Source organism: Myotis yumanensis, unplaced genomic scaffold (genome assembly GCF_028538775.1).
Source record: "Myotis yumanensis isolate MYYU_CA2020_CCGP unplaced genomic scaffold, mMyoYum1.0.hap1 SCAF_3, whole genome shotgun sequence".
NCBI classification, from domain to species: Eukaryota; Metazoa; Chordata; class Mammalia; order Chiroptera; family Vespertilionidae; genus Myotis; species Myotis yumanensis.
This window is the reverse complement of record NW_027223754.1, coordinates 142,528,940-142,544,927: the sequence shown is the minus strand read 5'-3', so window position 1 is coordinate 142,544,927 and position 15,988 is coordinate 142,528,940. Positions and strand designations below refer to the sequence as shown.

Sequence of the window (15,988 nt, the reverse complement as noted above, 5' to 3'; positions counted from 1 at the left end):
CAAAAGAATGAGGATGCTTACTTTTGCTATGATTACTTTGCTATTGTTTCCAATTTAATTATTAAACATTATTCACTTTTAGCAAACAGCATGTTATCCTAAATCCAGCGGTTCTCAATCTATGGGTCGTGACCCCTTTGGCGGTCGAAGGACCCTTTCACAGGGGTCGCCTAAGACCATCCTGCATATCAGATATTTACATTACAATTCATAACAGTAGCAACATTACAGTTATGAAGTAGCAATGAAAATAATTTTATGGTTGGGTCACAACCTGAGAAACTGTATTTAAAGGGCCAGAAGGTTGAGAACTACTGCAAATCAATAAACATAACCTCATATCTAAATTTCTGTTGTACAATTTGCAAACATAGACACACATTTTACGTAAGTTCTGAAAAATGTCTGGCCCTTCATCAAACCCAATCTAACAAATTACTCAACTAATAACTTTCTATTGGTCCAATTAGTTTTTACTTAAAAATTCATAGTCATGTATAAAATTTAGAATTAACAATACTGTGTGAATATATTAACAATATTATTAAAATAATCCTTTGAGTTTTATCAGTTAGTGAGCAACTTACAAATTATAGGCACAGTATAAGTAAGAAAAAGTCTGCAGCCAATAGGTGTCATAATTTTATCTCTGGCACTGTCTCCGTAGAGACAAGTCAAAATTCCATTGATGAGACTGAATCAGAGAACACCTGTCAAGAATAACTATCTTGACCTTTGCTCCAATTTTTAAACATGTCACCAATGTTGTCAGATACATAAAGAATGGCAATGCTCTAAGACAGGGGTCCTCAAACTACGGCCTGCAGGCCACATGCAAATATAAATATTGTATTTGTTCCCATTTTGTTTTTTTACTTCAAAATAAGATATGTGCAGTGTGCATAGGAATTTGTTCATAGTGTTTTTTAAAACTATAGTCCGGCCCTCCAACGGTCTGAGGGACAGTGAACTGGCCCCCTGTTTAAAAAGTTTGAGGACCCCTGCTCTAAGATCTGACAGCAAACCCACCAGGGTCTTCACACAGAAAATGAAGAAGATTCTACTGGATTATATGCATAAAATTTTCTTAATACTTACAACACATAGGAAATATCAGATGACACAGATGTCTTTATCATTTTCAACTTTCAGAAGAAAAGATCAGTCAAGTGACGGTAGCAATTATGGAGTATTTTTTTTCTGATATTACCAGCAACACTTTGGCCCACGTTCTGTTTGATTACTATAAAATGCATCCTCTCAAACACCCTTCAGCTTATAATGTTGCTTTACATCACATCACAGTGAAATAAACACACACTTTGGCTAACTATCCATTAAAGAAAGGTCCAAGGAAAAGTTTTTCTGCCCTGTGTTTACTGACCTCACAACATCGTTTCATTTGCAGATCTTAACAGTTCCAAACATCTTTTGCTCCTTTAATTCATCAGTTATCTTTATGTAAATCCTCCCTGATCACATTAATTACATGTGAAAAGAAAATGCTCTATAAAACACATTAACCATCACCAGTAGATTAAACCAGGTTGCATTTAAAAATTCTAAAGACCATAATCAAACAAGATTCAAAAAAGCGTATCACAAAAGACACACACACACACACACACACACACACACGGATAAAGGGAATATAGATATGATTTCTTAATTATCTAAATCTCTCCTGAAGACTCCCTTACATGGCTCAGTTTCGAAGCTGAGGCTTCTGTAGATCTCCTCGTGGAGATTGTGAGGCAAAGGGGAAAAAATAGGAAATAAGTGCATAGGCAGGTCAGTGTGGAGCTTTCAAGGTACTAGAACAATAAGATGTAGAACTGGTAGAGGAGGCAGCAACGGAAGGCCGCATCTGGAGAGGGAAACTGGAAATAAAGTGAATCCCTGAGACAGTGACAAGCCCCTGCTACTGTTGAACAACAGGACATGGAAGAGGGCAGGCCTTACCCCAACTATTCCTAATATGATCACTGCTTCCTGGGGGCTACCATTTGTGTATCTAATGTTAACACAGTCCAGACGAGGCAATCAAGATTGAATGGGAAGAGCATCAAAAATCAGATCTAAGTTCTAGTGCTGCCACTGTCATAGCCACAGCTATGAATAAGGCAGCTGCCTTATCTGTGAATTGAGACAATTATGCCAGATGATGGTCAGTTTCCTTCCAACTCTAAGTCTCATGAATACCAGAAGTCTGTCGTACATATCAGTCAACAATCCTATTCAAACATATTTTGGATATATATAATACACATGCATGTCCACACACACACACACACACACATGTCCTTAAAACTCTAAGCCATGCTCCTACATGTCTCTTCCATTTTTTATCCATATAAAAACTTTATAAACATATTCCTGAGTATAGATCTATCTTATAAACATGAATATAACTTCCTTTTATGTGAACATGTATATCCTGAAGTAGAAAAACTGTTTTCTCAAATGAGAAACATGGAGCACTATATATATATATATATATATATATATATATATATATATATATATATCTTGAAATATTATTCATTGAGAACATAAACTTATGAACTGTGCTAGACAGTATTATATTCTCTATGCTTATTCTGATAAAGGGAGTTATGAAAGAACTAGAACTGAATAATTTGACACTATTTTGTAAACACTTAAATGTGTCAGGCATATCTGTGAATCTTCAAGTGAATAAGACTTTCCCTTCTGTGTAAGATACAGGAAGGGGGAAAGGATGGTGTCTTTGACAAGGCACTTTTCAAATGGAAATAAAACTGAGATTTTCTAATCAGTTATCCTTGTGGGTAAATGGATTTACACCTGCACTGAAGCTGAGACTTAGGAAATGACAGAGCCCATCATCTTCATGGGTTTCCTGATGGAGCCACAGCAAAAGATTTCCTGAGATCAAATATGTGGTTGAGAGAAAGCTGTTTTCAATGGAAACAGGAAGCAAGGCGCTAACCTGTTTCTATGGTAACTAGAGCAGTAGCTACCAACAGCTGTAGGGGGGGAAAAAAGGACAGAAAGTTATAAATGCAAAAAACAAACAAACAAAACTGATGCTGGTTTACTTTATCAGCATGATGCTCCTTATGGTACAATCAAAATCGGTGCAGACATGCTGTCCCTGCACCACTAACCCCAGAGATCTTTTTCCTCCAAACCTCAAAATGTTGGGCCTGGAAAGAAATTTAGCTACTATCTAGCCCAAAGCATTATGCCCCCCCTTTTTTTTTTCCAGAATAAGGCTAAAAAAAATCAAGACACAGAAAGATGAAGTGAATTCTCCAAGGTCACACGTCCAATGGTAAAATCAGGATTCATTCATAGGTCTCAGAAACCCCAGTCCAGGCTATTTTTCCAATGCTGTTTCCATATATTCTCTACTCCTAGTCTCTTCTCCCCCAAATACTCCCATTTTAGTCGCTTTCTGTAAAAATATTCACTACAGAGTATTATAATTAATTACTATCTTTCAACCAATAAGAGAAGCAAAGAGCAGTGCTAGTCTGTCATTAAAAAAAAAAAAAATCTTAGCCCTAACCGGTTTGGCTCAGTGGATACAGCGTCGGCCTGCGGACTGAAGGGTCCCGGGTTCGATTCCGGTCAGGGGCATGTGCCTTGGTTGCAGGCATATCCCCAGTGGGGGGTGTGCAGAAGGCAGCTGAATCGATGTTTCTCTCTCATCAATGTTTCTAACTCTCTATTCCTCACCCTCTCCCATCCTCTCCGTAAAAAAATCAATAAAATATATATTTAAAAAAAAAATCTTAGCCCTGGCCAGTAACTCAGTTGGTTCCTGATCACCAAGGCTGTGGGTTTGATCCCTGGTCAGGGCACATACAAGAAACAATGAATGAATGCATAAATAAGTGGAATAATAACTTATTGATCTCTCTCTCCCCCTTCCTCTCTCTCTCAAATCAATCAATTTTTTTAATCTTGACTAATCTTCTAAAAGAAAAGCCCTTTATACTTCAAGCAGAATTATACTATTTATATAATACATTGATGGTTATTATTTAGACCATGTTGCCACTATATATTTCCCTCTGGAGATCTGTGTTTACCTTTTACCAGTCCTTTAGTGCCCTTTACTATTTCACTTAGACATATTTTTAAAGGTTGTCATAATAAAAAAGGATATATGACTCAGAAGTTCAAAAATATGAGACCTAAAAACTGCATTTACTTTATTTGGAGTCATAAATATAAATGGTTATGATATACATTTTTCAAATGGGAAAGGTTGGCCTGAGTTTTTTTATATAAACCCACACATTTCCTTGTTTTCAGTTACTTTGAAAATGTGCTTGACAGAAAAAAAAAATGTCCTTGTCTCTTTTTTTTAAATCTTCATTGTTGAAGCTACATATGTCCCTCTTTTCCCCCCTTTTAGCTTGCATTGTCCCCCGCCATAGGCCTTCACCACACTATTGTCTGTGTCCATGGGTTTTGCATATATGCATACAAGTTCTTTGATTAATCTCTTATTTAGTTTTGTCAACTCAAGTTCACAAATGAGCTCTTAGAAAAATATCACACACACAAAAAAATGTATACCTAATCTGTCCAACTACTAGTACATTCACCTTTGGCATGCCTAAAGCCCAACCTAATGTGTAGATCATCTAGTTTGTGACCAAATATACTACTGAAAATACAATTGACTAATGAAGTTACTAGCTTCTTTTAATGATATATTGAATTCGGTACTCTCTGGTCCTATCCAATGCTTAGAATATAAGCATATATTCTGAGAATATAAGCATGTGAACTTTAAAACAGTGGCCTGAAAAAGGTCAAAAGACACTTAGATGCTTATAAAGCAAATCCAATCACACCAGACTGTTACAGCAGATTCTTTTCAGGGTTCCAAAGGTTGAATTTTCATTGTTATATGGTTGGCCATGACTTTTAATTAATATGAAAGGGATGAAGACACTTGACCATACCTCCAAAAATCCAGTTGTTTGGTATAAATACAGCCTTCATCATCTTCTCCAATAATATTACAAATAGATAGTCTATAAGTCACTTTGAAGGCACAACAATGGAGAGTAAAACAGCCTAATATTTTCATAATAAAATAAAGACTAACAATATGTTAAGACCATCATTTCTAAATATAATATTTTCAGGCATATATCAGGCAAAATTTCCATTGAGCTGTTTTTGTAAAAAACTTTTTAATATCTCTAGAATTTTATTTGTTGTTATTTTGTTGTACTTTTTAAAATTTAATAGATATTATCTTTTGGAAATGTTTAATTATAAATATAATGCTAAGCCTATTGAGAGCAAAGGATTATATTTTCTCTATGCATTCCAAGTATGTTGCATAGTTTCTGGCCTACAGTGACTGCATACTCAATATTCATTGAATAAATAAATAAATAAATGGCCCATAAAATAAATAAATAAATTTTAATAACTACAATATTTTATGAACAAGATATATTTGTCCATTAAATCTTTTAACTGGGGCAATGTTTACAAGACAAGAATATACTGTATTTTCCTTCTTTAACCTAATTTTTGACTAAAACTGTCCCTATCTTATTATATTTTTAATTAAATATTACATTTAAAATTAGCAAATAAGTTACAGTAGTTAGGTCATTTCCCTCTTGTTTTTGTTTGTTTGTTTGTTTTGTTCTTTGTGGTTTGAGGGCAAGGGAAAAAATGGCCCATAAAAATAAACACATGCAATTCTAAATCCAATTCCAGATATAGAAATTTAAATTTTAGTAGTTTTAAGAACTAAAATTCTAGAAATAAAACAATTTGAAATGCTAATAAAGTGAATATTTTCATAATTAAAAATGATGGATTCACTATCATAATTCCCATATTTTTACTCAAATGTTGGGTGGTGCAGGGTAAAAATTTCCACCAGCCAGAGTCCAGGAATACATATATTTAAAAAGTCACAGATGACCTTTCAGAGTTAGAATGCTAGTGAATATCTTATGCTGCATTAACTCTCGAGAGCAACACAATCTGCAGAGATTTCACAAACCGGTCAGTTATAATCAGTGGTTGTGGTGGAAAGGGCCTGGAGAGGATGTCATGAGACCTCCAGATAATTTTGGCTCTGCCTTCGTTAACTTGCTGTCTGACCTTGGCCATCACTTAGCATCTGCAGTCTTCATATTCGTCATCTACATCTAAACTTTAAAGCATCTTCACAAGGTGATCTCAAAGAAATTTTCCATATCTACAATTCTCAGTTAATTCTGCTTCTAATGGCTCTTTGACCTTGTGTTAATCTCTAATCTGTGTTCTTTCCTCACCTGAAATGGATGCAAGCCAAATTCTTAACAATATTATAATGAAATCTTAGCAAGATTTTTAAAAAACTATTTCCAAGTTAAGGGTCTACCCTTTGACCAATAATCAATTTCCATAGCAATAATAAAGACTGAACACATTCTTATTTAAGTTTTTGCTATGCAATTTGATCTAGAATAAAAGGTATTAAATGTATTATATGCTCATGCAAGAAAGATAATAAATATTCTGTCTTTTTTATAGCATATGATCTGGGGCGGGGGGGGGGGGGGGGGGGAATCACATGATGAGTCTAAAAACAAATTCAGATTATCTTTTTAGCCACCAAGGGGAAAGAGCATTGTGGCACTCCACTGGGTAGGTAGGGGCGGGGAGGAGGAGAGGGGGAGACACATGTTATGGTCATGAGTCTGTGATTTAATTTAAATAAATATGTAGTTGTTTGTTTCTTCTGAATGCCAACTTTTGTTGAATTTATAGAATGATCTTAAAAGGAAGATTTCAGAGTTGAAGTTTTGAATTCAATATTCAAATATGAAAATGTGGACCTACTAGAATTTATGCATGCATTTAAATTCCAGATCCAATAGAGTAGCAATAGTTTACATCCTTTATGTACTTTTTCACACTGAAAGCAAAACATATCTTCAGACTTCTAAAGTGGTATCAGAAGCACATCTGACAAGTTGGTAGAGAGACAGCTGCACAATATCTCAGAGACAAAGGCTTCCAACATGCAAAGACAATAATAAGAATAGAGCCAAAGTGAAGCTGGGAGAATTCCCATTATGCCCAGGGGGTGGGGGGTATCTTTTCTGGGTGTCAGAAGCAAACCAGACACTTGCAGTTGCAAAGATTTAACAAAATACAGTATTCTGTTCTCACATATAATTAAAAACCATTCACATACTATGTAATTTTTGGTTATTTATATTTCTTTTGTTTCCTTTAAACTGGAGAAACCATTCCTGGTTACTTTTATAGTCCCTTCATGGGATTTTGAAGAATTAATTGGGAATGTCAAGAACCAACTTCAAGCTGTCACTCAAACTAGAAACTGAAAAGAAAAATTAAGGATGGGATCACAGTCTAAAGAGTAAAAGAAAGTTCGCTACAACCTAAATTGCCCAGATTTAGAAAATCGGATGAAACTTAGGTCACCGAAGTGACTCATTCACGTGCCACCTGTAAAATAAACATAGACACAGCCCAACGGGAAAGACACCTGCCTCCAAAACTCAGTGTGCAGGTGGGCTCTCCGGTCACCTCCCTGGGACCAGCTCTCCCAGCCTCCTTCCCCCTTGGAAAGCCCTGGCCCCAACAGCAGGAGGAGACCCTTCACCCCTTCACGGAGTGACCCTCCCGGCACACCCTCCCCGACACCAGCCACTCTGTCCTCAGATTGGATCCCTAATGGCAGCCTCCGCTCCCGGTGAGCCAGATGTGCAGGGGTGCCGGGGCCCACTGAAAGTGTCAAATCCTGGGGACCAGAAGGCCCAAGGAGACATCGGAACTAAAGGAAAAGTTGGAGCAAAAGAGTCAGGAAAACACAAACAACAAAACAAACTGGAGATGAAGTCTGATACGGGTTTCAAGACAAGGTTCCAGCCAGACTTGCGCAGAGGACTGGACTTAAGCCCTTCGGGTCCCATCTGCTAAAGTAAATCTCAGTTTGAGTTGAGGAGGAGAAGAAGGAGATGAAGGGGAACTGAGGTGGGAGGCTGGGGGTAAGGAGGGGGAGGGCCAAGGCCCCTGCGATCACCCTTCACCAGATGGGCCTCTGATTCTCCCCTCCCCCACGCCCATCCCAGGGTCCTGGGTGCAAAGGAACAGCAAGAGGGGGAAGGCGCTGGGAGGAGCGGGAGGAGCAGGGAAGGGGGCGGCTCTGGCCTTACCCTGGCGGCTCTGGAGGAGTAGGGGTCTTCGAAGAGCGCCCACATGCGGGGCTGCAGCCTCCTCCAGCGGCCAGACTTGCCGTCGGGGCCTCCCAGGCCCGCGGCCTCCTCGATGCCCAGCCTCTTGGCCGCCAGCTCCTCCTCGTCGCCCGGGTCGCCGCCCATGAGGTCGGGGGTCTCGAAGATGTCCAGGGCCTCCTCGGCGTCGCGGTGCTGCCGGTAGGTCATCCAGCAGCAGGGCTCCACGTCCGTCTCGTCGATGCCCCAGAAGGCCAGCTCCTCCTCGAAGAGCGGCCCGCACACGTCGGCGGGGCAGTGCAGCTTGCCGGTGCGGTAGTAGTTGAGCACGTAGGCGAAGACGCCCGGGTGCCGGTCGAAGAAGAACTCGCAGCCGCCCCCGGGGTGGTCATTGCCGCCGCCGCGGGGGCTGCAGTGGCCCGCGCCGCCCTCGAAGCAGCCGCGGGGGCCCGGGGACAGCGGGGGAGGTCGCGGCGGCGGCGGCGAGCGCGGAGGGGGCGCGGGCTGCAGCGGGGCGCCCGCCGCGGTCAAGCAGTCGCCCTGGGGGTCGGAGGCGGCGAGCAGGGCCAGGCGGGTCCCGGGCAGGGTCTTCAGGGTGCTGCGGTAGGTTTCATGCCGGGTGCCCCCGACATTGAGGATCACCCTCTCGTTGTTCTCGATCTTGCCCATCTCTGTGGCTCAGACATGACTGGTGGGGGGGAGGCGAACACAGCCAAGTTAAGGACCTCGGCGGGCAGAGCCGCACCACGGCCCCGCCCCCACGCCCAGCCCCGGGCTTCCACGGTGCGGGGTCCGCAGAGAGGCAGCGGGCCAACCACCCGCCCTGGGGGGTCAGCGCCCAGTCCGTCCCCACTCAAGCCTCACGCCTCTCCCGGGTTCCCGGAGAACCCAGAAGGTAGCCGTCCGAGCCCTCCTTGACCTTCCATGACACCCTTGCCCCTGCTTCACACCTCCCTCCCTTTGCTCCTTCGCCTTTCCAGCGCTCCCCCTCCCTCCCCTGTGTCCTCTCTCAAGTGTAACCTGCTCCCAGGCCCTATTCTCGCCACCCCAGCCCTGCTCTCTCCCTCCTCTTTCTCCCCCTCTCTGGCCCTTTTCTCCTCCACCCCCCCCCTCCCCCGCCCCGCCCGGGTCCCTCTGTTTGACTCCCCTAACCTCTCCCCCGCCCCTGGCCTGGAAACAATTCCCTTAGGCAGGGAGTTCTCTGCTGATGCAACTTGGCAGGCTTGGCTGAGAGCCGCCCCCACCCCCCACCCCCGACTCAGCCGAGCCCCCCGGAAGGCTGGCGTACCCTCCGTCCACTGCAAGGCTGCGCGCGGCTCCCAGGCGCGCAGGGCGTGCCCTCTGGGCGACCTGTTCCAGCTTTACCTCCACTTTCCCTCGCGGACCAGGCAAAACAGCCTGAACGCAGAAGTCAGAGCAAAAAAAAAAAAAAAAAAAATCTCCCCTGATGCCGCCTTTCGCCAAGGAGACCTCTGACCAATTTCCTGATCCAATTTCCTTGCCACCTTATTGTTTGTTACTAATACTCTGACTCGGGAAAGGAAAAGACTAATTAGGATCCATTCCTGAGAACAGTGATCCGCGCCTCCCGCGCCATCCCCCTTTCCCCAGAAAAACAAACGCCCGGGGATGGATGGGGGCGGCGGGCTGCTTTCGAGGAGGGGCGAGGCGGCGGGGAGAGCTGCTGGGGGCACACCCCCTGGGCTGGGAGTCCCGGCCGACCGCGTCCGCGCTTCTGGGCACCCCGCCGCCTCTCCCCGAGCTTCGCCCGCACAGCCCTACTCCCGTTGGAAAGGAAGGGGAGCCCGCCTGCAGGGTCAGCCTGCCCTTCCCGGCCCCCTCGGCCCCCGGCCCCAGGTACCTTAGCGAGACCGAGATAAAAGTGGCTCTGCTTGGGTTTCCGCGGGGACGAGCTGCTCCCGGCGGCCGGGCTGCGTCCCGACACCCAGCCGCGCCGCCCTGCTCCACTGAGCAACTACTTGTTGGCGTTTTCCGGGCTCAGGCCGTGGGGCCGCTCGTCTGGGCGCCGGGGTCGCGGAGACAGCCCCTGGCGGCCACCCGCCGCGCTCCCCGCCTTCATGGTGCGAGCGGCGGGCTCGCCCCGCGCCAGGCTCGGCGCGCACAGTCGGCATCGCGCGGGGCCGGGCAAACCATGGAGCTCGGGGCGGGTCCCGCCGGCGCCCCGCGACCCCGCCGCGCGCGGGCAGATCGGCCGGCCGTGGCTGCCGCGGCGCTGGCCGGAGAGGTCAGGGCTCGCCCTCTGGAAGGTGGAGTCAGCCTGCCCCGATTTCGACCCGCAGGTTTTGTTCTTCCCCCCCAAGCAGCCGCTGCTGAAACTGCCCCTTCCGCGCCGCTCGCCTGCAACCACCGCCGCGCCAGAGCACAGAGCTCGGGAAGGGTGGGTGGGTGGGTGGGTGGGTCTGGGGAAGCTGTGTTGTACCAACCAGGTTCGTCTGTTTTTCTTTGATGAAGCTCTATACCCACCCTCTCTGGAGCCTCTGCCTTATTGACACCCCGCTCTCCACACCCTTTCTCTTCCCGCTGTCCCACCCCTCCCAACAAGTGAGAGAGAATCTAAAACCAATTGCTTTTTTTTCCTTCTTCTTCTTAATGACTGTTGATGGGAGAGAGAGCTCTACTTACAGGTGACAAGTGAGTCTGGTTTCTAGTGTCTTATTCATGGCTCTGGCTTGCTCTTTTCTGTCAAATGTAGGTCTCCAGGCACCACATCATGATTATATAAAACAAGTTTTTAAAAGTTTATTCCAGAAACATGCCCTAGCAAGTAAAAATTCGGGTTTCTTTACCTGAAACGGAAAAGACAAACTACAGGTATCCAAGTACCAAAACAATGATCTAATTGGCCAATGTCTCCCCATTCTTAAATTCGTATTGTATGAGTTTGCTAGGGCTGCCATAACAAAGTGTCACAAATTGCATTGTTTACCGCAGAAACACATTATCCCACCGTTCTGGAGGCCAAGAGGTGTTGTCAGGATTGGTTTCTTCTGAGGGCTCTGAGAAATGGATCTATTGTAGGCCTCTCTCCTTGGCTTGTACATGGCCAAATCCTCCCTGTGTCTCTTCACATCATTTTCTCTTTATGCAGGCTGGCTCTGTGTCCAAATTCCCCCTTGCAGAAAACCACTAAAAGACCTAATGATTAGGACCCACCTTAATGCCTTCATTTTAACCTGAACCATCTCTATAAAGAACCTATCTCCAAATAAGGCCACATTCTGAGGTGCTGGAGATGAGGACTTCAGCATCTCTCTTTGGAGGGGGATGAAGGGAGGCTGGAAGACAATTCAACCCTTATCAGTTCTCACCACCACCAAAAAATATGTGTTTCTGTGTCTGTGTGTATATTTCTAGGAAGTGAGGGAGAGCGGGAGGAAGGAGGAAGTGAGCGCCTATTCCACAGGTATGCTTTGACAGGATTGAGGTCCACAGAGTAGGTGAAACACCAGGTTGTAAGGAGAAGGAAATCTGTTTGAAAAACAGTTATTGATACTAACACTATGATCTGAAAAGAGCGAGAGTTATGAGTTACTGATAAAGTTTTAGCATTATAGGGACCTGCAAGGTGGGCAGTAAAAGATAAACAGTTTACTAAAGAGTATACCTATCTGTTATGACAGTAAATAATAAAGTGAAGAACTGAAAGGTCTTTAAAAGCTCATTGATATCTAGGAAACTAATGTAAGAAAATATGGCATGTATACATTTATAAAAATACACTAACAATATGACAATAAATGTGCAGTAATATACTAAGGAGCAGCTTTGTGAAAATATAACTTTCCTTTACTAACACATACAAAAATATGTAAAGGTTAAATACTGAGGGAATGTTTCTAGTTTTTTACTATTATCAATCACTGAGGAATTTCTCAAAGTAACAGTAATAGTTCATTTCAATTGCCTGAAATTTTACAAAGAAAAATTATATTCAAATTCTAACATGCATTTTCATATTGTCTGTATGGTTCCTTATATAGCTTAATGTTATAAATTCAGTAGGGATAAAAAGTAATATGGTTTTCTTTAAAATAAACTACCAATAGTAAATACAGTAGCAGAAGCATTTCTAATAATAGATAACATTTACTGAGCAAAATGCTCTACATAAATTACTCCTTTTTAATTTAAGTAGAGGATATATTCACATTAAATTATAAGACTTCTGGAACGATAACTTATACAGTTGGCAAGAACCAATCATGAAAACCTTCAGTTTGATTATAATAAAGGTGTATTATGAGGGATCTATAGAGAAACCAAAAAAAAGGGGTGGGGGTGCAGGATATGAAGGACTCATGAGGGGCAAATGAGAAAAAGATGTAACTAATCAATTTGAGTCTAAGCTTATATAGCTACCTAGAAATAATCACATTGACAAGAGGGATCATCTTTTAGAAGTCAGACTTTTCTTGTGATTCATAAAGGATTAGATGTAACAATAGAGAACTTGTCAGATACGTTTGAAAATAAGAATGTGAGAAATTAAAGGATGAGATTGCATTTCACTGGAGAATGGATGAAGCAGTGAATGTAATAGCCTTTGTTTTTGTCTGTTTTTTCTGGTCAATATAAGAGGGGAAGATCCTAAGACAAATATCCAGGCTTTATTATATAAGACATGAGAGTACAGAAAACCCCTCCAGCTAACTCCGCTGATCTTGCTGTAAAAGACAAAAGTGAAAAGAAAACAAATCTTTAAAAGATGGCAATGGAAAGCTGAGGGAAAAAGCAGTTGTGGTTTCCTTTGTTGGTCTGTGTAGAGCAAGGATTTAAAAGACCAAAGACATTACCCCCTGTGGAGAAGTGGCTGAAAGGCTGCTTCCTTTACAGCCTCTAGTCAACAGTACAGAGAGCTACAGAAACCTAGCAGGACATCCCCACCAGAAGTGTGGCTTGATCTCATGAAGCCACACTGTGAATGTCAAAATGACATCTGGTAAGTTTAACATTTGAACAATTTAACTCTCTTAAAGTCCAGTATAAGAATTTTTTAAATATTCTTCACCTTCAAAAAGCAAAATACTATTTATAGACAAGTTCCTCTTCCGTAGACTAAAAAATGGCCACCATTTCCCACCCCTCCCTATAGGTATGACCCTTTATAAGGTCATATGAGGCTCTTCACCTTCTCCCATCAAGTCTATTTCTCCAGCCCTTGAATCTGTACCAGCTGTGTACCTTGCTTTGGCCAATAGAATGAAATGAAGTGATGTTGTACCAGTACAAAGCCTCAACTTTAGAAGGTCCTTCAGGCATCTATGCTCACTCTTTCTTTCTTGGAACCCTGCCCTGGTACTATGAGAGTAAGACTTAGCTTTCTCTCTCTCTCCTCTCTCTCTTCTCTCTTCTCTCTTCTCTCTTCTCTTTCTCTCTCTCTCTCTCTCTCTCTCTCTCTCTCTCTCTCTCCTCTTCTTTCACACACAAACACACACACACACACACACACACACACACACTCAAAACCTCTTTTGTACAAAGAGAAATAGCATTAGGAAGCAAGTCAGAGAACAAAACAGAACAAGGATTTTTTAGAAATGAAATAAAGTGCTTCCCAGCAGCTAAAACTTCTCATCTCTTCCCCTAGATCAGGGGTGTGGAACGTCTGGCCCATGAAATCATTTGGTCTGACCCTGCCAAGGCATTAGGGGTAAGTTAATTAAATGTTCGACTAAATATGCTAATTTTTAAGTTAATAAGTTAGTATGGCCCACAAATGACATTATAAATATCCAAATGGCCCTTGGCAGAAAAAGGTTCCCACCCCTGATCTAGATGATAGCCAGCTAATCCCCAAAACTAGAATTGTCTTGCTCTCATGCATGATCCAGAAGAATTGTCCAGTTGACCCCAGTCCAGATACACTGAGCCACAGAATCTTGAGCTAAATAAAAAACTATATTTAGGTTATCATGCTTTGAAATTGTTTGTTATACAAGATGATTCATCCTCTACATTTCCTTCATCTGAAAAGTAAAAAATATAAGCTTACTTACTGCCTTCTTAACAATAACTAACACCATGTGTTGTGAATCCTAAAAGAAAACTAATATATGATATATATTTTCTATATTTCATAAATTTTTGAGAGGGAGTATTTTACAATAGTTAATTGCAAATTCCACAGGCCTTGGAAGCAGATAAAATGGAGTTTATCTTCTAAGTATTGTTCATGAGATATCTAACCTGTAAAAAGTAGTACACCTCCTTGAGCCTCAATTTCCTCACCTAAATAATGGGGATGATGACAGTATAGTTAACTTGAGGATTAAATGACATAGGCCAATGGAACACGTAAGGACATCATTGGCACATTTTAGGTATCTATTCATAGTAACTTGTATTGTCAAATGAAGAAAAGCTTTCATCCCAAAATCACAGTTAATACTTGGCAGAAGCAGGACTATAACCCATATCCTCTGACTCCTATCTGTTATTCTGTACTGCTTTGTACAGAAGTCAAAACTAGCTCAAATGTTGGATATCCCATCTACATATATATAAAAACCCAAGTGACCATTATGACTGGTCAACTGGTCGCTATGATGTGTATTGACCTCCAGGGGGCAGACACTCAACACAGGTCAGTGTATTCCCACAGCCAAGCTCCCATGGCTGACCGATCTCCCATGGTCCTTCCCCCCGACTCACCAGCCCTGATTGCAGGCCAGGCCAAAGAACCCCACCCGTGTACAAATTCATGCACCGGGCCTGTAGTAGAGTTATAATGAAATCAAAACTCTAGAATTCTTGCAATAAGTCTGATATTTTTTTCAATTTAAAAATGTACATATTAACCATCTTTTAATAACCTATTACATGCAACACACTTTTTTTTTTACTACCCAACATATTTACTTGTGATAATTATAAGGCAGATCTACATATGAAAAAATTTATGCATTACCAATTTAGAACTTGATCTTTTGATTTGTAAGAAATACACAATTTGCCAGAACCAGTTTGGCTCAGTGGGTAGAGCGTCGGTCTGCGGACTGAAAGGTCCCAGGTTCGATTCCGGTCAAGGGCATGTTCCTGGGTTGCGGGCACATCCCCAGTAGGAGGTGTGCAGGAGGCAGCTGGTCGATGTTTCTCTCTCATCAATGTTTCTAACTCTCTATCCCTCTCCCTTCCTCTCTATAAAAAATGAATAAAATATATATTTTTTTAAAAAAGAAATACACAATTTGCATTGATTGTCAAAAACCAGAGGCTTTGCATAAGTCCTCTGCATAATAACATAGACATTTAGCCAATTTGAGCTGACTGTATACTTAGAAAATTAATGTGTAATAGTGATGAGAAAAGGCATTTTAGGTTGAAGGAAGAGAAAATTTCTCAGTGAATATAAGACAATGTTGATTGATGAGCATCAAAAGCAAGTGTTGAAAAATGACCTTCTCATTTTGAAAAATTCTGGACCATAGCCCTCTGCACCAGCCATTCATTTAAATAAATGATGATGATGATGGTGATGATGACGATGATGATGGTAGATAGATTAGATAGATGATATAGATGAGACAAAGACAGAGAGAGAGAGAGAGAGAGAGAGAGAGAGAGAGAGAACCTTAGTAAATGGTTATCTGTCAAACTACTTGAAGTCATTACAACTTACAAAGGGGGCAATATGCAGGAGCTCTTCCTAGGGTGGCTGGTCTCACCTCAAAGGGTAAATTATTGACAGATAGCAATAAAGTGTACTTTACTTCCTATTGTTCTTGTTCCGTAATAGATCATGGATGCTCAAT

General features: G+C 42.3%; 1 protein-coding gene across 16 annotated transcripts in view; it reads right to left on the bottom strand.

The window, feature by feature from the left end:
- Positions 1-10,522, bottom strand: part of KCNC2 (potassium voltage-gated channel subfamily C member 2) — a 213,387-nt gene extending 202,865 nt beyond the window's left edge. For 14 of the 16 annotated variants that reach the window (XM_070409702.1, XM_070409708.1, XM_070409712.1 and 11 more), the window contains exons 1-2: positions 10,078-10,522; positions 8,199-8,904 (exon numbers count right to left, since the gene is read on the bottom strand). In XM_070409702.1, the coding sequence (XP_070265803.1) occupies positions 8,199-8,885 (687 nt within the window). In that variant the 5' untranslated portion in view covers positions 8,886-8,904; positions 10,078-10,522. Of the gene's footprint in view, positions 1-8,198; positions 8,905-9,504; positions 9,714-10,077 lie in introns of those variants that run through there. The other 2 variants (XM_070409698.1, XM_070409699.1) reach the window with 2 other exon arrangements.
- Positions 10,523-15,988: the final 5,466 nt, after the last annotated feature.